At 39.6% G+C, this 21,350-nt stretch overlaps 1 protein-coding gene across 5 annotated transcripts in view; it reads right to left on the bottom strand.

The window, feature by feature from the left end:
* Positions 1–21,350, bottom strand: part of STAMBPL1 (STAM binding protein like 1) — a 40,929-nt gene that overhangs the window by 8,667 nt on the left and 10,912 nt on the right. For 4 of the 5 annotated variants that reach the window (XR_007775151.1, XR_007775150.1, XM_050959538.1 and 1 more), the window contains exons 2-8: positions 14,133–14,216; positions 12,669–12,886; positions 11,420–11,495; positions 9,751–9,846; positions 3,457–3,811; positions 2,774–2,898; positions 1,462–1,599 (exon numbers count right to left, since the gene is read on the bottom strand). Coding sequence is in view for 3 of the 5 variants with exons in the window: in XM_050959538.1 (XP_050815495.1) it covers positions 1,462–1,599; positions 2,774–2,898; positions 3,457–3,811; positions 9,751–9,846; positions 11,420–11,495; positions 12,669–12,886; positions 14,133–14,216 (1,092 nt within the window). In the remaining 2 variants the exon portion in view is untranslated. The remainder of the gene's footprint in view (positions 1–1,461; positions 1,600–2,773; positions 2,899–3,456; positions 3,812–9,750; positions 9,847–11,419; positions 11,496–12,668; positions 12,887–14,132; positions 14,217–21,350) is intronic. The other variant, XM_050959539.1, reaches the window with a different exon arrangement.

Below are 21,350 nucleotides of genomic sequence, written 5' to 3'. Positions count from 1 at the left end.
TTTCAAGTTAAAAAAAACAGAAAAAAATCCTGACCCAAATCAGGACCAAAAATTGAAATCTCAAAAATGTTTAAGACCTGAAACTCATTAAAATTATTCAGTTCAATTCAATTGAAATATTTTGTTTTAATATTTCAAAATGTTTTGTTTCCATTTAACAATTTTACACTATAAATAAAAGATTTGAAACAAAAAGTTACTCCAAAAGGAAAATTTGAACTTTTCTTAGAAAAAGTCAAAGTGCGATGTTTCAAAAAACTTCATAAAACTTTGATTTAAATTTTTTTTCAAAATTGGAAATTCATCAGAACTGACCATTCTCCAAGAAGTTTCAGTTTTGACAATTCAGCATTTTCCAATAACAACAAAAGTATAGTCAAAAAATTCCAGAGCAGATATACAAATTGGTGATTTATACATCTGGGGTGCACTTCTGATCTCAGATGCTCTGGCTTTCAGAGGAGCTATTCCTGATTTACAGTGGTATAGGTGAGATCAGAATCAGGCCCCTGAACTCCAAAGAGGTCAGGCATTACATCACCATTTATGATCTTAGTCATTAATGTACTAAGTCTTGGAAGTTCACTTTTGAGTTGATTTACTCATTTCCACAGATATTTATGCTTAATGTTTCATTTTATATTTCATGGACTACAAGATTAGCCAAATTTGCAATAGAAAAAAAAAATCTAAGAGATATTCTAACAAAACAGAGCCTCAAGTTTCTTTTGCATGCAGGTTTCTTTTTGTCATGTTTGCTATCTTAAAAAAAATCTTCTTCACTACTAATTTTTAAAAAAAATTATGTAACATACTGTCAAGTACTCTGCTTCTTAATATTTATTTCACAACTCTTCTTCTCACGATGCCTGGAATAAACTCACAATGCTCAAAACTACTTGATCCAAACTCTGCAGTTTGAAAACCTGCAAGTAATGGTTTTAGTAACAGGGTGTCTCTAACACAAATGGGCCAAATTCTGCACTGAATTCTAACTTGTACACATTAGGATTTTAAATGGCTGTCCGTCACTGTAGCAGCTGAGTGAATTCCGTATAAAATCAATAGCAAAGTCCTCGTGGACTTTATGAAGTCTCTGTCTATTTTCCTTTTGCGGATACATGTCAGACATGTAAATGGTATTGAATGAGGTGTACGTAAGACAGAATTTTGGGACAAATTCTGCCAATAGACAGACAGCTCCTATTGTCTTAAATAGAAGTTACACAGGCAAAACTGGGCCCACTGTATCAAAGAAGCACTTTACAGTTTCCTAGAAATAAAGAACAGCTTGTATCAGTGGATGACATTTATGTCAAATCATGTCACCAGCACAAAAACTGAGAGAGAAAATTAGCTTAAATCATGCAAATTATTTCTTTAAACTGGGGTTTCCAGTGCTGGTTCTGTATATCCTATCTAGCCAATACAGAGAAGTCAACATCCACAAGGCATACATACATGGATCCACCCCAAAGTGAGGAGATTGTGTTGATCCTGAATGCTGAATAATTCTTCCACATTCTCCATGTCGCAATAATCCGGTCCTGCAGACTGCTTTGGCACTATTACATGGGTAATAGTAAATTCATTATGTGTCTGTAAAACACATGGTAGGAAGATGACTTGAATTAATGGTCTTCTAATGAACAAATGCCAAACATGAATCAAAGGAGAAAAAGGGTCAGATCCTCAGCTGCTATAAGTTGCAGTAGCTCCACTGAGTTTAATTAAACTATGCCAGTTTACACCAGCTAAGGATCTGGCCAGCATTTCATCACAGCAATAGACAGAGAAGCAACAAACATATTTGAAATGTGTATACACAGAAAAATGTTAAAAGGAGAGATGATGTCTGTTAAGAATGAAAGCAAGAGAGTTAAAAATACGATTACTTCCTTTGAAGCTTGGAAACCCAACATGCTTCCCTGTTTTTAATATTCTTGGGTTTTATGTGTGTCTAATGCACTTTGAACTTCTTTGTACTTGCCTGTCTGTGCGTCAGCATCAGTGGTGCTATCCCCCCTGCTCTGGGAGCAATCTGATAATTAAGTACTGCTGCAAAGTTAGCTAATTGACCACTAAACGTTATCCAAGATATCGGCAAAAACAAACAGCAGTGATTTTTGTTTTATTTGCCAACAGTGGTGGATCTTTTTTTAAGAATTTGATAACACCCACTAACATTTTTAATATCCAGTTTTCTTGTAACTAAACCTCATGTTGTTTGACGAATACCAGGGAATGTTCTTGAAAAATCCTGTAGTGGAGATTAATTTTACATCTTACCTACAGTAGATGACCACAATAACTATAGAAACTTAAGATCAAGTAGGTTTGTAATAATGCAAACAGCAGACCACAATTCAATAAAATAATCTTATGGATTTGTACGATTATTTTATAAAGGTAATTACATTACACACAGAGGGCTTGTCTCTACTACTGCTTAAGCCAATGTATGTTATGTCACTCAGGAGTTTGAAAAAAGCCACCCATCTGAGTGACACTCTCCTACCAACACAGATTCCACCTCTCGTTGAGGGGGAGTAATTATGCCGATGGGAGAGCGCTCTCCCGTTGACACAATGTATCTTCACCAGACGTGCTTAAGCAGTGCAGTTGCATCAATGCAGCTTTGCCAATGTAGCACGGTAGTGTAGACTACCCCTTGCACTTCAGATCTGCGTTTGCTTTGGTATCAGTTCATTACAGGAAAAGAAAGTACTATCAAAAGTGCCTTCCCCATACAAATGTGAAGGTTCAACTGTACCAGTTTTCCACAGAGAATTCCACATGTCTCTATTCCTCTTACTGTATTTGCCTCCGCTAGCAGCAGAAATTTGTGACAAAGATCTGTGGGTAAAACTACATCTCGGAGTGCTTCAGCCACTTGATCTAATAAACAAGGAGAAAGGGCATTTATAATTTAGTCTTCAGTGCAAAATTTTCTAAGGTAACAGGTTTACACAGTTAAAGAACAACTGAACTGACTTACATAGGGAGTGCCATACCTGCCACAAAGAAATTTCGGTTCAGAATAATATAGAACTTTACAGAGCATGGCCTTTCTTCTATTAGATGTACATCAAAGAATACAAAATGTTAACTGGCTTGCATTCACTAAGGCAGTGAACTAGCACTACTTCCTGGTCCAAATTTTCAGAAGAACTCTAAAAATGCAACCACAGTGGACCTGGTCCTGCTCCTACAGTAATTGGGCCTGATGTCTGCAGGCCTAGCTATTTGAACTTGTAGGTGTGAAATGGGTAATCTCAGATGTACGTATCCATTTTAGGTGAGAAAACAAAGGGTAATGCACAGACACACACATATTCCAGGAACATTTGGTCCTCCATGTCAGAGAAAGCTACAATGAAATAAATACCTGCAGGTCGATATCATATAGTATGTTAGGAGAGGAAGAGGAGCATTACAGCCCAACTGAACACTTACTCTGAATAGTGCTTAAAGTGGCTGCTGGCTTTAAGGCCTGGTTTACTGGAGGAGACTGTCCAGCAGAAACAGAGGCATCACTTTTACTGGCTTTCTCAGAAAATGCAGTAGATAAGGAGTTATTCTGATGCATAGAAATGCAAGACAACACACTTCCATCAATCTGCTCAGACATAACCATATTCTCTCTAATTTTCTGATCTCGGGCTAGTTCTTGCTTCTTAAGCTGATTTTCAAAGAACTGAAACTGCTCTGTTTCCAGCTGCTGTTGTCGCATCTGTGCAATTCTCTTCTTTTCTGCTTCTATCAACCTCTGCTGCTCCAGTTTCTTTAAGAATTCAGCTTTACATTTGTTCTGCAATGTATGTAAATAAAGTGGTCAGGTCCTTCTGACAATGTTAAAAGTGTCACAAAATGGTGAGGGGAAAGCAAACTGATTAACTAGTTATTATCAGACAATAATGACACTGTTTGGAATACGTTAGCCACACAGCTCAATACAGTTGTGCCCACAGAAGAGCTCTAAAATAATAAACATGATGTACTTAGGGATAGAGGCCAGAGATCTCCCACTTTTCACACCTCTGATACATTATGCATTTACCTCAGTATTAACAGTATTTGCCATTGACCTACTTACATTTTAGCAGAAATAATTAGTCTAAAAAAAGTCAGTTTTGAATGGGGGGGAGTAAAGGGAGGAGGCACAAACAAGCCTTTATCATCAAGGACACATTTATCTTCAGGTGGATTTCACAGCACAGTTCTCTCCCTGGCACCTTCTCCTGCCCTTTTCCATTCTTTACTTCAATTTCCCTTGGGCTGCTTCCATGAAACCTAGGGTATGACTACACTTAGACCACTGCACAGACCCTCACTACAATGAAAGGAGGATTCTCCCATCACTGAAGTTAATCCACCTCCCCAAGAGGCAGTTGCTATGTTGAAGGATGAATTCTTCCACTGACTAGTACTGTCTACACCAGGTGATAAGTCGTCATAGCTATGCCTCTCGGGGGTGTGGAGCTATGCCAACATAAGTTTTCAATGGAGATCAACCCTTAACCTTGCATTGTATGGATTTTTCCACACTACTTATTGTTCTGTCTCGGTCACGCAGGTCCTCACTGCACTCGCATCTGCCCCCAGCTCCCCAACACCAACTGTTATTCCACAAACTGCAGGGAACCTTCATGTTCCAACATTCCTTCCCCACTTCTGTTAAAGAGACAGCAACACAAACTTTCAGAAGCAAGTTAAAATATAGATACTTAATCAATAACCAACAAACAAAACAAAATAAAACCTCACAAACAAATCATAAATGGGAACTTGGATTCTTGTTCCAAATTCCAGGAGAAACATTATAGGAGAAAGAACAGTGTTCCTTACTTCCTCTACCTCTTTCCATTACAAGATTTTGAACTACAAATCCTACTCTCAGGTACGTCTACACTACAGGATTATTCCGATTTTACATAAACCGATTTTGTAAAACAGATTGTATAAAGTTGAGTGCACGCGGCCACACAAAGCACATTTATTCGGCGGTGTGCGTCCATGTACCGAGGCTAGCATCGATTTCCGGAGCGTTGCACTGTGGGTAGCTATCTGGTAGCTATCCCACAGTTCCCGCAGTCTCCCCCGCCCCTTGGAATTCTGGGTTGAGATCCCAGTGCCTGATGGGGCAAAAAACATTGTCGCGGGGGGTTCTGGGTACAGCCTCACCCCTCCCTCCTTGAAAGCAGCAGACAACCGTTTCGTGCCTTTTTTCCTGGGTGAACTGTGCAAACACCATAGCACAGCAAGCATGGACCCTGCTCAGATCAAGACCGCAATTGTGGACGTTGTAAACACGTCACACATTCTCGTGCAGTCTATGCTGAACAAAGACCTGCAAAGCCAGGCGAGAAGGCGGCGGCTACGGCACAGTGGTGACGAGAGTGATGAGGATATTGGACACAGAATTCTCTCAAACCGTGGGCCCCTGCGCTTTGGAGATCCTGGTGGTAATGGGGCAGGTTCTAGCCATTGAACGCTGATTTTGGGCCCAGGAAACAAGCACAGACTGGTGGGACTGCATAGTTTTGCAGGTTTGGGACGATTTGCAGTGGCTGCAAAACTTTTGCGTGCATAAGGGCACTTTCATGGAACTTTGTGACTTGCTTTCCCCTGCCCTGAAATGCCATAATACCAAGATGAGAGCAGCCCTTACAGTTGAGAAGCGAGTGGCAATAGCCCTCTGGAAGCTTGCAAAGCCAGACAGCTACTGGTCAGTCGGGAATCAATTTGGAGTGGGAAAATCTACTGTGGGGGCTGCTGTGATGCAAGCAGCCAAAGTAATCATTAAGCTGCTGCTAAGAAAGGTTGTGACTCTGGGAAACGTGCAGGTCATAGTGGATGGCTTTGCTGCAATGGGATTCCTTAACTGTGGGGGGGGGTGACAGATGGAACCCATATCCCTATCTTGGCACCGGAGCAGCAGGGCACCCACTACGTAAACCGCAAGGGGTACTTTTCAATGGTGCTGCAAGCACTGGTGGATCACAAGGGACGTTTCACCAACATCCACGTGGGATGGCCAGGAACGGTTCATGATGCTCGCGTCTTCAGGAACACTACTCTGTTTAAATGGCTGCAGCAAGGGAATTACTTCCCAGACCAGAAAATAACAGTTGGGGATGTTGAAATGCCTGTAGTTATCCTGGGTGACCCAGCCTATCCCTTGATGCCATGGCTCATGAAGCCATACACAGGCAGCCTGGACAGTAGTCAGGAGCTGTTCAACTACAGGCTGAGCAAGTGCAGGACGGTGGTAGAATGTGCATTTGGCGGTTTAAAGGCGCGCTGGCATACATTACTGACTCGCTCAGACTTCAGCCAAACCAATGTCCCCATTGTTATTGCTGCTTGCTGTGTGCTCCACAATCTCTGTGAGAGTAAGGGGGTGACCTTTATGGCGGGGTGGGAGGCTGAGGCAAATCACCTGGCCACTGATTACGCGCAGCCAGACACCAGGGGGATTAGAAGAGCACACCAGGAAGCGGTGCGCATCAGAGAAGCTTTGAAAACGAGTTTCATCATGGGCCAGGGTACGGTGTGACTGTTGTGTTTTTTTCCCCTTGACAAACCCCCCCCCGATTGACTCATTCCCTGCAAGCAACCCACCCTCCCCCTTCGATTACAGCTTGCTTAAGGAGATAGAGTCACTATCGTTTAAAAATCATGTATTCTTTATTAAAAAGTCATTATAAAAAGAGGGAGAGAACTGACAAGGTATCCCAGGTGTGGTCTGGGAGGAGGACAGGAGGGAAGGAAAAGGCCACTAAAAATATTTCAAAGTAATGACAGCCTTTTGGTTGGGCTGTCCACGGGGATAGAGTGGGCGGGTGCACGAAGCCTTCCCCCACGCGTTCTTACACATCTGGGTGAGGAAGGTATGGAACATGGTGAGTGGTGAGGGTGGTTACACAGGGGCTGCAGCGGCACTCTGTGACCCTGCTGCTCTTCCTGAAGCTCCACCAGACGTCAGAGGATGTTAGTTTGACCACGCAGCAGCCCCAGCGTTGCATCCCGTCACCGCTGATCTTCCTGCCTACACCTCTGATCTTCTTGCCGCCTCACGTCCCTCCTCTCCTCACGTTCACTGGCATCTTTCCTGTACTTTGCTACCATGTCCTTCCACTCCTTCAGATGAGCTCTTTCATTGCAGGTTACTTCCATGATTTCCGAGAACATTTCATCTCACGTCTTTTTTTTCCTCCACCTTATCTGAGACAGCCTTCGGGATGGAGCAGGGAGGCTTGAAAAATTTGCAGCTGCATGAGGGAGGGAAAAAAGGGAGAGAAGTATTTAAAAAGATACATTTTACAGAACAATGGTTATACTCTTTCACAGTGAACAACACTAATCACCTTACATAGCACATGTGATTTCACTACAAGGTCGCATTTTGCATCTTAATATTGAGTGCCTGCGGTTCTGGTGTTACAGATCTCACAGACGCAGGTCCGGGCAGCAGAATTCAGTTTGCATGCAGCCATGGTAAGCCATTGTCTTTCGGCTTCTGCAGTCTTCATATACACAGTGCCCTCCTTTCCCAAATACCAAATAAATCCCGTTCAGTGCGGCTTCCTTCCTGTTAACATGCAGCAGCAGAAACCACCCCCCAATCCAATCCTCTGGGATGATCGCTTTACCCCTCCCCCCACTGCGTGGCTGGTATCATGGAAGATCCCTGCTAGCCAAACGCAAAAAAGCTCAGTGCCATTCCCCTCCCCCCCCATTTGGCTACCTGCAAGGAAGGATTTCTTTTAAGCAACAGGCAAACAGCTCAGTAGGAATGGCCATCTCTGTCCCCTTAATTAAATTCCTGAATTTCAATCAGGTTACCAGGAACGATATCACTCTCCTGAGGATAACACAGCGAGATAAAGAACGGATGTTGCTTGAATGCCAGCAATCACCGGGACCACACGCAGCTAGGCTTTGTCATGCGATGATACCAGACTACTTGCTACATGCATGGCGTGGTCAAGTGTCCTACCATGGTGGACGGAATAAGGCTGCTTTGCCCAGAAACCTTCTGCAAAGGCTTTTGGAGTACCTCCAGGAGAGCTTCATGGAGATGTCCCTGGAGGATTTCCGCTCCATCCCCAGACATGTTAACAAACTTTTCCAATAACTATACTGGCTGCGAATGCATCCCAAGTCCTCAGGGCAAATCAATCATTAAAAAATGCTTGCTTTTAAACTATGTTTTATATTTACAAAGGTACACTCACCAGAGGTCACTTCCATGGCTTCATTGTCTGGGATAGTGGCTTGGGAGGGCTGGGAGGGAAATTCCGTCTGGGTGAGAAAAAGCTCCTGGCTGTTGGGGAGAACGGAGTGCTGTGTGCTCTCTGCAAGTTTGTCCTCCTCCTCATCTTCCCTGTCCGCAGAATCCTCAGGCATGGCTGAGATTACCACTCCCACCTCGGAATCCACGGACAGGCGTGGGGTAGTGGTGGCGGACCCCCCCTAGAATTGCATGCAGCTCAGCGTAGAAGTGGCATGTTTTCGGCCCTGTCCTGGACCTTCCGTCTGCTTCTTTGGTTTTCTGGTAGGCTTTTCTGAGCTTCTTAACTTTCACTCTTCACAGCACTGAGTCCCTCGTGTGGCCTTTCTCCATCATGGCCTTGGAAATTTTTTCAAATGTTTTTTCATTTCGTCTTTTGGAACGGAGTTCTGTTAGCACAGAATCCTCTCCCTGTATAGCGATCAGATCCAGTACCTCCTGTGCGGTCCATGCGGAGCTCTTTTTTGATTCTCAGGAGACTGCATTGTTACCTGTGCTGATGAGCTCTGCGTGGTCACCTGTGCTGGTGAGCTCTCCATGCTGGCCAAACAGGAAATGAAATTCAAAAGTTCACGGGGCTTTTCCTGTCTATCTGGCCACTGCATCCGAGTTCAGATTGCTGTCCAGAGCGGTCACAGTGGTGCACTGTGGGATACCACCCGGAGGCCAATACCGTCGATTTGCGGCCACAGTAACCCTAATCCGATATGGTAATACCGATTTCAGCGCTACTCCTCTCGTCAGGGAGGAGTACAGAAACCGGTTTAAAGAGCCCTTTATATCGATATAAAGGGCCTCCTTGTGTGAACGGGTGCAGTGTTAAATCGGTTTAACTCTGCTAAAATCAGTATAAACGCATAGTCTAGACCAGGCCTCAGTGACTTTATTACACAAAGTGGGAATATGACTATCAGCCCTTAATAGTTACTTAAACACACTCACGAGTCGACCAGAACCTAGCCTACCTTTGTACCTTTCATAATGCCTAGATGGATGTCAGAGTTCATGGGAATACTAGTTGTGTTGTGGTCTAATTTTGCTTTTTCTTCAGGGAAAAGGAGCTGATTCAAATACTCATTAGTACAGTATCTGACTTTATCAAATAAAATAGTATTAACCAAACTGTACCAAACTGCAATAGAGGCTTTTTCTACAATAGATAAAGACAGCCAGACATTAAGCATTTCTATTAAGTAAATACTAAAATATTTATATATTTATTTCTAAATAACCACACATATACATCACTTATTTTCAAATAAACTGCTTTATTAGACGTTCAAAAGACGTAGTTTCTAATAGTGCATAAACAATTGTAAAATTTTGAGGTTTTGCTCATACAACTGCTTTATTTGAATTTTGATTACATAATATTTATAACTACCTGATTAAATAAGCAAATATTCATATGAATAATGCTTTAAAAATTAAATGTGAATTCAGATAAGACTTACTTTGTCTTGCATATATTCTTGGTATTCTGCATTATATTTCTTCAAAAGATCCTCCTTCAATTCATCTGTCCTTGGAAACGCAACCTCTTTCAGTTTCTTTTGGGTTTGGGGATAGGGGGAAAGGGGAGGAGAAATAAAAAAAAAAAAATTAAAATGATTTCCTGCCTTCGAAACAAAAACAAAGAATTAGCTGGGAAGGAAAACCAGCTGGAAGGCAGATTTAAAAAGTCAATCATTTCAAAACAAAGTTAAAAATACTAATTACAGGCATATCAAACATATAAGGCCATGTTCGTACCTGTTATCAATTGGCACAGCCCATTGAAGCTATGCCAGTTTACACCAACTGAGATCTGGCCAACAGATTTCTTATAGAAAAGGAAAAGCACTTTTCCAACCAGTCTGAGGCACAAGTGATATTTGACAAATGGCATTACTGGCTCAGGTGAAATTTGTTTCTAGGTTTCAGATCAGCTTTGGCCCAGATCCTGCAACGAGCTGTCTGGGATGAGCCTAGATGGGACTCTACTCAGATATAGGGTTCTGCTTGTGGAGAGTTCACCACAGGAATGGGGTCTTTGATATTATGTTTCAAGACCTTAATTTAAAGTACTTAAGAATGTACTTAATCCCATGATTAACAGAATTGAAGCACATGCTTGGTCACCTCTCCTGAATGCTTTTCTGACTCAAGGCCCAAGGCAGAATAAGAATTGGAAGAAAATTATGTGAACCAAGCCTCAAAAGGTACCTTATTAAATGTATTAAACTTACAAAGATAGACCTCAATCACATGGCACTTTATATACACTTGCTTAGTTTTACTCACATAAGTACTTCTATTGAGTTCAATAGCTTGGGCCCATAATTACTGAGGTGTTTAATAATTCAAACAAACTGGAAAATTTAACATCAGTGCAGCATTTTGCCAGATGAATCTGAGTATATACAAATCAGTGCATTGCCCCCTTCTGGAATCACTTGGAATGCACTGCGGAATGGCAGCATGAGGCACAAGGTTCTGCTACAAGAGACAGTTTTCCATATTTCAGTGAATATTAATGGATAATTTCAGGTGTTTTAAATTAAGGAGGGAACTAATTAAAAAATCCATCCATTAATTAAAGCAATGATGAAACCAATATAGTACTGTGGAGATTGGGGAAAAAATTAAAAGGAAACGGAGTACATATTTTAGTGTTAAAGAAAGCAGAAAATACTTTGGCTTATCAGCATGTTAAGCAGACAATATACAGTTCACTGATAATTCCAAATGTCCCTCCGGCATTCAGAGGTCAAGCTAGTTTCTACTGAAGTCAAGGGTCATTCACTTAAATGGAAGCAGGATGGGATCCTAAATGCTTTTAAATTAAGGTATTTAAAATATATGTATCCTTTAGAAATGGATTTAACAAAGTGTCAAACAATCCGTATACTATTGGCTCTGTTCAGTGCTACCAATTAATTCACATTTTAGGAGTTGCAATTAGAATCCCAGCAATGACCAGGTGACTAAACTGAAATGAAACTTTGTTGCTAATGGAGCTATTTACAAGAATTTAGTCTTGGTAGGCTGAGTTGGTTCCGAATGTATCTGTTAGTTCTGGGGAAAGAACAATTCAGCTACTGAGAGAGCAATTTGAGAAATGCCAGGAAAAAGCAAACCTACCTTCATGATATCCTGTTTTTCTGGTACTGCACATTGCTGATAGTCTCGGTGACCGGGAAGCTTTTCTACAAATAAACTAGAAAATTAAACATACACATTTTCCCCCCTTATTAGCCAAAGGATGATCCACAACAGCTTTTATGTTGGGAGGAAAACAAGTTTTGCATATCACAGATGTTGAACATTGCATTCCAATTTGATTTATAGCAGTTTTCTATGCTTTCACAGGTTTAAACCATGTCACTGAAATTACAGCACAAATCTTAACCCCCACTATATTATTTTCTGTAGCTGGATGCACCTCTCCTTGTTCTTTAGTAGCAATGGGTAATAACAGGACTACCTAACACATGGCACCAGAAATCACCATGCTGGGCACTAGTTAGCCTTTGTAATCAGATCTTATCAGCATCACTCTTGTCTTTCCATCCCCCTTTCACTCTGAACACACTTGTTAGGTCTTATTTAAGATCTTCAGGCTAGTGAATGTCATTTATTCTATGTTTATTCATGGACTGGAGCGTCCACGAGCTACTGCAATGCAAATAATAATAATGATAACATGGCAAAGGTGTAGGAGAGAAGGCTGCCAACAGAGGAAGTCTCGGTAGAGTCTTCATGTGAAGTCATGCATGTCATACTGACATGCACTACTGCAGCTCACTTTTAACCAGACCAACCTGTGCTATAAGGTGAAACAAATTATTATATAGCACAGACAGAATCAATCACTATTGTGCATGTAGGATGCACACTGGATACCCCTGTTTACAGCCACCCATAGCTTTCTGAAAAGTTCACCTTCCAGACTAGAAATTTCCTGGCCCTCTCTGTTCCCAAAAGTTGCATGAACAAACAAACAGGATACCAAACTGAGGGAAATTCCTCATTATTATATATATATATATTTTTTAAAGCTCTACAGCCTAAGTGGCTGCATAGAAAGTTTAAATCTGGTGTGGACTTAGCTATCAGTTAGTAAGTAACTGAGTGTTCTAGTGAAATCTGCTTTTGATTTGATGGAGTTATGACCTTTTGGAAAAAAAATCACATGCTAAGTATGCACAGGACACTTTGCAACGGCTTATCCATTCAGGGACAGATTCTGTCTAGTCTTAGTGGGAAGAATAGTAGAATGAGGGAGTAAAAAGCCACTCTTTTTGTGTCTATTTGATGGCTGGGCAAAATTACCAAATCAATCTATCCATCAGAATCATTAAGGTAAAAAAACCTACAGATTATTCCTTACGTTATAAATTTATTATAAAGAACAAAAGCATTCTCCAGGTTTCCTTCCTCCAGATATACAGATGCCATGCGCTCCATCTCTACTCCAGATCTAAAGTAACGATGTGGCGTAATATCCTCATTGATTGTGATGTTACATGCAAGCTTGCTTAAGGCACGTACTCGCTCCTCTGGGCTCACTGAAACATCTGTGTGGTCAGGCATAGCTGCTAACTTTTTCTGAAAAACAAGCAACACATCACAGGTTACATTTCATCTTGCACAGCTGACCCCATTCATACATGACCTTCTTCAAGACACTGTGGGAAATTTAAATTTAAATCAATAAATTAATTAAATCAAATCAAATTAATAAATAACCACGAATGTTCGTAAGAATGAAAAAACTTTATCATGCTTCTTAAATAGCATTAAAAACAATGAATAAATTATATTAAAAGCACACAAGTTGTGAAACAAGATAAAGATAAAATTAAATTAACCAGAGTGAAACAAATAAAAGAATAAGCCTGATTTAGCAGTTTCCTAGATTTCCCAAGATATGAATTCCCATAAAGTGTCCCATTTTTATAGACATTTAAAGTATTCTACCTAGGCCTGATCTACACTTGGAACTTACACAGGCACAGCTACATCTCCTAAGGGTATGAAAAATCCACAAATTGGAGAGATGTAGCTATGCCATCACCCCCCTTCTCCTCCTCTTTTGTTGACCTAGCTACCACCTCTCGGGGACATGCAGTACCTCCAGCAAGGGGAGAAGCCCTCCTGTTGGCAGAGGTTGTGTCTACGCTGGAAATGCTACAGCAGCGCTGTAGCTGTAGAATTTCAAGTGCAGGCACCACTGGATATAATGTTTACTTTTGGGTGTAGCCTAACTGATGACAGCAGTCAGAATTTGCAGGATCACACGAGAAGTTCATTTCAGTGTTAACTTTACAGATTAAAGCATTCATTGACAGTTGAATAACCTAAAGCTATTTAACAGGACAGGAAGAGAAGCCAGCAAGAATAGCCATGAACTCATGTTCTAAAAGGTTTAATACATTTTCTCTTTCATACCGTTACTTAAAACAATTTTGATTACATTACTGAATGAAACTGCTGCTGAGAAACTGCTTCATCTTATTATATTTTAAAGGCTTCAGTCTTTCAATTCAGAATATGTATACAAACACACACCCAGGGGAAGTACACAGTAACTAAAAGAGGGAGAAACTCAACAAATCAAATGCATTCAATATAATATTTTAGAAAAATATTTAAATTCCAGCGTGCTACACTCCATACGAAGGGGCAGCTGGGCAAAGAATAAGGGTGGTAGCAGGAAAGATGGTTAGAACCTTGGAAAAACCCTTGAGCTGGCGGTCAGCAAAACTAAACTAGTGTGGGTGGTGTCAGATAGTTCGCTGCTTTTTTGAAACTCTGGATGCCAAAGCATTAAATATCAAAATGTAATACATACCAATGAACTAACAGTGAATGGCTGTTCCATGTTGCCCATGGTCTGCAAACCAAGAAGATTACTATTTCTTTTCAATCTCTCCATCTGGTCACAAAGAACAAAATGGGGGGGGGGGGGGTGCAGGGGAGGAGGGCAGAAAAAAAATCAATGTAATGTTCAGTGCTAGCAGTTAATTACCTCCCCCTGCCTCCCAGCCCATGAGTCATGGTTTAATGGGCAAAGAGGAACTTCAGTACAAATATTCTGATTGTCGCCATGTGCTAACATGAAATATGACAATGAAGTCATTTTAACTGGAAATATCTTCAAACATCTTGTTCTTACGCCATGCCAAGTACCGTAACAGTTTAAAATCGAACACAACACAAACAAGTCAAATTGTGCATTTTAATAAACATGTTACTACAAGTGGCCTCAGTATATAATAGTATATTAAGTAGTTTTAAAATAAATTGATTTTATATTTTGTTAAGTTGTAATTTAAATGATAAACTAGTACTTTTCAAACACTAAGTGGGGGGCGGGGGGGGGGGCAGAAAGAGTCCAAATCAAAAGTTCAGAGACTAATAAGTGCATTTGTTTTTCCATCTGCATATGCCATGGTAAATGTATCTACGTACAGTGTGAATTTGAGCACGTTTTTCTAGTAGGTCTATAATTATAAATTAAATCAGGCAACTGTCCTACCTTAATATGGAAACTACATGTTTAGTAACTAAAAGTATATGAAATCTTTCTAGCACTATTTGAACCATCTAGCACTGGTTAATTGCAAGAAGTGATCGAAAACTGCACTCAGCATGTAAGAGATATGAGTTAACACAACCCGCCAGTAAAGGCAAATAGTAACAAGTAAAGGCAAATATTTAAAAGTGCTGTGGCCATCAACAAAAACTGCTTCTGACAAGGAAATGATTCATTAAATTATACTTTAATACGAATCTGAAGCTGGTAAGGTGGGCATTCTAATTCCTAACACTTCAGTGCTCAAGCTAGAAGATTGGTCTTGAATGTCAAAGGTTTTGTGCAATACAGAAAATGCACATTACAAACGTCTAAAGGCTAGACTGGTTCATCACAGAAGCCCCAGACTCAGAAGAGTTGCAGCAAAGACTTAATGTGGACTTCTCCCTCTCTGGAGGCTAGTCTGAACCCTGGCAGAAATTAGAGCAGCTCCTAGGGCTGTTTTTCTGTGCCTTTTTACAAAGAAATAATTAGTTATGTTTTCTGTGACTCCATTACTTCCTGTCTTTGCCTTCCAAAGGCTAATCATATCTATTAGGTCAGCCTTTAGTTTTAACCATTATCTTAACCATCTTAGAGTCAACAATTTCACCCCAGTTATTAACTGGCCAGTTTTCTTTTTTGTTTTGTTTCCTCTTCGATTTATTTGTAAATTCCTTTACTAATCTACTTATTCCCTTTGATTAGATAACTAATTCTACATTGTTGCAGTCATTATAATTACCTAATAAGTCTTACTGACTATATATTCTTGCTTGGGTCCATCCCCACTTTTTCCACTGCCAGCCCTGGTTCTCTTTACAATCATTGCTAAGTGTACTATGAGTCTGTGAATTGGATTTTAAGGCCTAAATTTTCAAGCAGATGTGTGCATAATACTTGCAAGTTTTTGCAATGCTACTTTGAAAGCTGGATCCAAAATGTAAATTTGGTTCACTCGCATTTACTGTTGTATGTACACCCCAAAATGGTTCTACTCTAGAGACTCTAAACTTCAGCCAAATTAAAATTCTCAGGACAGGACGTTAGAAACACGATGACGAAACCTGATTGTACTATGATGCTTCCTGTTTCATGTGAGACTCTTCTATTATATGTAACAGTGAAAATGTGCTCCATATACTAACATGGAATACTATAAGCAGTGAAATTTCTTTTCAAGAATAAACCATGTTCCTGTAATGAGTTAGGTATGATTGTTACATGAAGTGTTTGCATCCAAATGGCTACATTAAAAAAATCTACCAAATTTTATAAAGCAAGAAGTTTTGCTACATGTTGCAAAGAGGGACCTTTTCTTTTACACAACCTAGATATAAAATGCAGAAGTCAATTTATTCAGGGGAAATTCTGAATTCTGTTAAAAAAGATCACCTTAACATGAACAGATTTTACACAAGGGAATTTAATCATCTTCCAATCAATCACAATAGCCCTCAGCTAAGTGAGAGGTTTTTCTATTTGCTTTGTAACTCTAGTGACAAGCCACTAAGGTCTCCAGATTTATTCTTCAAAGTGTTATTTTGTCATGTTTCCTGGCTCAGTCTTTACCACTGCTAGTACTGTTCAAGAAACTGTACTGTGACTTCAGTACACAGTTCTGTAATCAAATTTTTTTAAAAAAAGAAATCCACGGTAGCTGCTGGGTGATGGCGCACACGCGCGCGCGCACACACACACACCCTTTGGGAGAGAGAGAATGCCAGAACACTGCCTACTCCTGCTTTGTACAACAGACCCTTGAGGCCACAGCAGCTGGGCACAACAGGCTACTTGCTCTAACACAGGGGTCAGCAACCTTTCAGAAGTGGTGTGCCAAATCTTCATTTATTCACTCTGATTTAAGGTTTCACATGTCAGTAATACATTTTAACATTTTTAGAAGGTCTCTTTCTGTAAGTCTATAATATATAACTAAACTATTGTTGTATGTAAAGTAAATAAGGTTTTTAAATTGTTTAAGAAGCTTCATTTACAATTAAATTAAAATGCAGAGCCCCCTCCCCGACCTATGGCCAGAACCCAGGCAGTGTGAGTGCCACTGAAAATCAGCTCACGTGCCGCCTTCGGCACATGTGCCATAAGCTGCCTACCCCTGCTCTAACATATACCAAGGGCTAAAGGGGCCCTTGGCCAGCTCCATGCAGACCCACTCAGCTAAGCCACACTATTGGAACTACAGTACTGTAGACAGTGTCAAGAATCAGGAAGAAAATAATGGGAGGCAAGGAGCTCATTTTCATAAGCTTTTCTACCCCTGCAGCCCCACAGATTCCCTTTGTGGAGATGGAGAAGTATTTTTTGATCTTCAGCATGAAAGACAGAATCCAGTCTTCTCTGATTTATGTGGCACAGAAAACAAATGCCTCTGAAGGATCAAAACTTATTACAATATATATTCATGTTAAAATAAAGAGTATGAAATCATTCCCTCCTTCACTTACTTGTCAAGTCCCAAGCTCAATATTTTGTGTTTTCTGTGTATCTGCAGATTCAATCTATAAAATGTGATCAAATCCTGAACCCAATAGTCCTTACTTATGAAATCCCTCACTGGAGACAACAGACATTTTACCTGTGCAAGGACGTCAGTGTCTCATCTATTATGCAGGAACTAATCATTAATTTTAAGTCTACCCCTGCTACATTTCTATTATTTTTCAAAAGCATTACTGTTCACTCTTTAAGGAACTGAGGAAGTATGAGGGGGAAGGTGGGAAAGAAACTGATCAGGATAGATATCAGAAATGAGCATTTACCTTGGATCAAAAATAGTATTTCCCATCCCACACAACCAACCTTAAACAAGAAGTGAAACACTCCAATAAGTCTGTTAAACAAACAAAAACAAAAAAACTTTGCATGAGCATGTGTCTGAGATAAAATATGCATTACAATGACCTGCCTGAGGGATAAAGTAGATCAAATTTCATTTTAAAAACATCTTTCTCCTTATAAAATGTAGAAGTTCATTAAAGAAGTTGCCAGTTCAGGAGAAGGACAATCTTTTCATAACTAGGTTACTGGTCTGACTCCAACATGGGTCAGTGGTGACAATGTATCACCACGGCTTTAACGCTTTCCTCCACTACTACTAGCCAGGCTGAAGCACACTTGTACCCTGAGCCACACCCCCTACTGCCCCATCTCCCATTCCTTTCGCCCAAAGCTCCCAGTCTCCTGATGGCTGAACACTGAGCCAACCACAATGCCAACCACCACTAAATGAATCAATCGGTGCTGCTCTGCTCCCACCCAATAAATCATTTTATGTTGGCTTCACATGTGGAACCCTCTGCTGAAGAACGGAGGTTCCCCTCCTCCTGGATCACATCACAGTTCATTCTCAAAGAGGAAGCAGTCAGCTGTGGAGCAGGAAGACCACCAATGATGGGCTCTTTGTCTGCCACCATCCCAGAAGAGGTTTCTGTTGGGACAGGGTTCCCCCATACAAACAAATTCCTCCTTCGGGGAGGCACAAACACTCATCAAGGAATTCCCCTTCCTCCTCCACCTCCCCTCCAGCCCCAACCTTCCCAGCATGCCTTAACACTAACAGTACAAAAGTTTACATCTGCCTCATTAATTTCTTTAAAATAAAGACGTGTTAATAGGAAATAAAGAACAATTACAAATTCAGGCATATTAAGAGGAGACATCTGGTGGCAGCAGAAACTCACACTTCCTCAAATGATACACTGGTGTTTGTGAAAGCCTTGAAGAGAAAACTCCTGCATGTACGCACACCGTGCCAAGACACAGCAAAAGAGGTTAGCAGAAAAATCAGGACAAATAGCGAAGCACTTGATTTAAAAAAAAAAATCCCTCGTGGATTCCAACATAGAAGGCAATTTGGGTTGGGGAACAATATTTAAAATTGATACAATAAATACAGTGCTAGGAAAAAATTGACGTTTTTGTAAAAAAATACTGTAAAATGATACAAATGTTATGCCTAATACCACATACAGCACAAATAAAAAAAATATGGCTACAAAAGCACTGGCATGTTTTATAAGGATTCTAATATGCTTTCTGACCAGTGTATCCAAGTTTAACGAATAATGAGAAGACTACTATTATATAGAAGATTAAGACTCTCTTAAAAAAAAAAAAGACATCATTGGCCAGCTTTGTTTGCATTTGCACATGAACATGTTCTATGTTTGTACAGTGCACAGCAAAAGAAATATCCTTATCCTGACTAGGGCCTCTAAGTGTTATTGAAATATAAGTTAATAATAAGAGTAATGAAGTACTCTATAGATCAAGGAGAAATTCAAACGTGTAATCCCTTTGAGTGAAATGGAGTGCAGTTTTATTCATTTTTCAGATACAGAAAACAATTATGCTAATACGTAAAACCAGGGTGGATAAAAATCAATGATTTTTCTTTAAAAAATATTTTTTTTTATTTAAATAGGATTTTTTTGATAAAATGCTTTTTGAGGAAAACACCTATCTAAAGATAGTTTTAATTAAGATACACTATAGCTCAAAGATATCTCACCGTGGAATAGGGATTATAAATTCTAATTCTATAGTATGAGACAATATATTCATGTAATATATTTAAGAAAAGTTTTGTAAATGAGTTCCAATAGTTCATGGATTAGAGACCCAATTTTATGGGGTTCCAGGGGCTTCTGTATAGATTATTTAGGTTACTCTTTCTATCTACCCAATGGGACTCAGTGCTCAATCTAGAAGATACCATCAGAAATGCTTAGTTTTGCAGTTCTCAAACTGTGGATTTGTGTCTCGAGAGATAACATGCTTGTTAACAGCAAAAATGGTTTGTTATTTGAAGATTTTTTTTATAATTTTTCATTTAACTAATTAAGGTAAAAACAATTTTAACAAAAACAAACCTGATTTTAAAAAACTTGAACGTTTAACTTATTTCAAAAATTCATATGCTTGTCTTGTTAAAATATGTTTGGTGTTGAAGAGGAAAAATCCAGAATACATAACGTTGTTGTTTTAGTTAAATAAAACAATTTACATGACTGTCTGGTGATAGTCTCCTCCTAATACAGCCTGGCAAGAAAATCCTTCAAATATTAATGATTATTCTGTTGAATTGGAGATCACTTCCCAATGACTTCATAAATATCTGCTTCAATTACCTTTGGTAAATGAAATAACCAAACAATCATTCATTTTCTGACATAGCTGTAAAACTAATCTGAAAAGTTCTCAAAATAAATCACTTAAAAATGTATAGCGTGTACCTTCTAAAAATGAAACCTACATCTATCTCTGAGTTGTGAAGAATATGTATTAATGTTATAACAACCAACAAGAATGGACTTTTATGTAGAAATCCATGATTAAATAGAGTCTTCCTCACTAGTGATTTAAATCATGATTTAAATCAAATCCACCCTGTGTAAAACCCCCAGTGCAGGGGATATGAGCCATTTTACTAACTGGGAACCATCTCAGCCAGTTAGTGTTGGAATGCTATAGAGCTATTGGCATACTTCTCACTTATCCAATCCTGGGCATTTCAATTGGCTGAGAGTAAATCAGATCTGCATAAGATCTGATTATTAAGAAATAACTGTGTACAGTTATTTCTTAATAATCAGACAGTGTGCAAGTCCATGTAACGATTACTTAAATGCCCTGAGAAAAATGGAATACAAGATTACATAATCACAGAATGGCTATTTCTTCATATATGTACAATGATTAAGCAAATTCTCCCAGTCCGACTGGTAGCTAGATACAGAACATCAACTTGCTCACAAAGAACATGATACCTACAATTTCTACCCTGCACTTATCCCATCATACCACAATTTTATTACAAACGTTACAGTGACCATGATGTATCAAAAATGCAGATTTTCTTCTAGTGTAAAAGTGTGCATCTAGGAAAAGAATTCGGTCACTACTGAAGTCATCAATTTAATGAGGAAAAATACAAAAACACAAGAAACTTTGAAACTCCTAATTACAGGCCCAAAGTGTCTCAACAACTTTTAAATAAGACCATGATTACCATAGCTGGTAATCTTAAAAATTAGTGGCCTGGCATTGCCCTACATTTTTAAAATCCACTGTATCAAACCCAAGAGTAAAAATAGTTTGTACAGAAAGTACAGGCTGGCTGAGCTTTTCAAAGGAGCCGAAGGAAGTTAAGTGCCCATCTTCCACTGCATTTCAATAGGAGGTAGGCACCTAAATAACGTAGGCTTCTTTGAAAATTTAAGTCATGGGACAGAAACTCTGTATTTATAGATTACTTGAAGATAATAGAAACAGCAACAGCTGCCTTCTAATAGTTCAGTCTGTACAGAAGATGGCTGTCTATAAATAAACATGGGCTTTTGGAATAAGTGTTCACTACCAGAATGATTCAGTTAGCATAAAGAGAGCAACAGCCTGTTTCAGACAAAGATGTGAGAAAGAGATAGAAAGACTAAATTAATTTAACCAAAGAGGTCTACTGATACTGTATTAAGA

Source organism: Gopherus flavomarginatus, chromosome 6 (assembly GCF_025201925.1).
Source record: "Gopherus flavomarginatus isolate rGopFla2 chromosome 6, rGopFla2.mat.asm, whole genome shotgun sequence".
Classification (NCBI taxonomy): Eukaryota; Metazoa; Chordata; order Testudines; family Testudinidae; genus Gopherus; species Gopherus flavomarginatus.
Note: the sequence above shows the minus strand (reverse complement) of the source record. Positions and strands in the feature narration are given on the sequence as shown.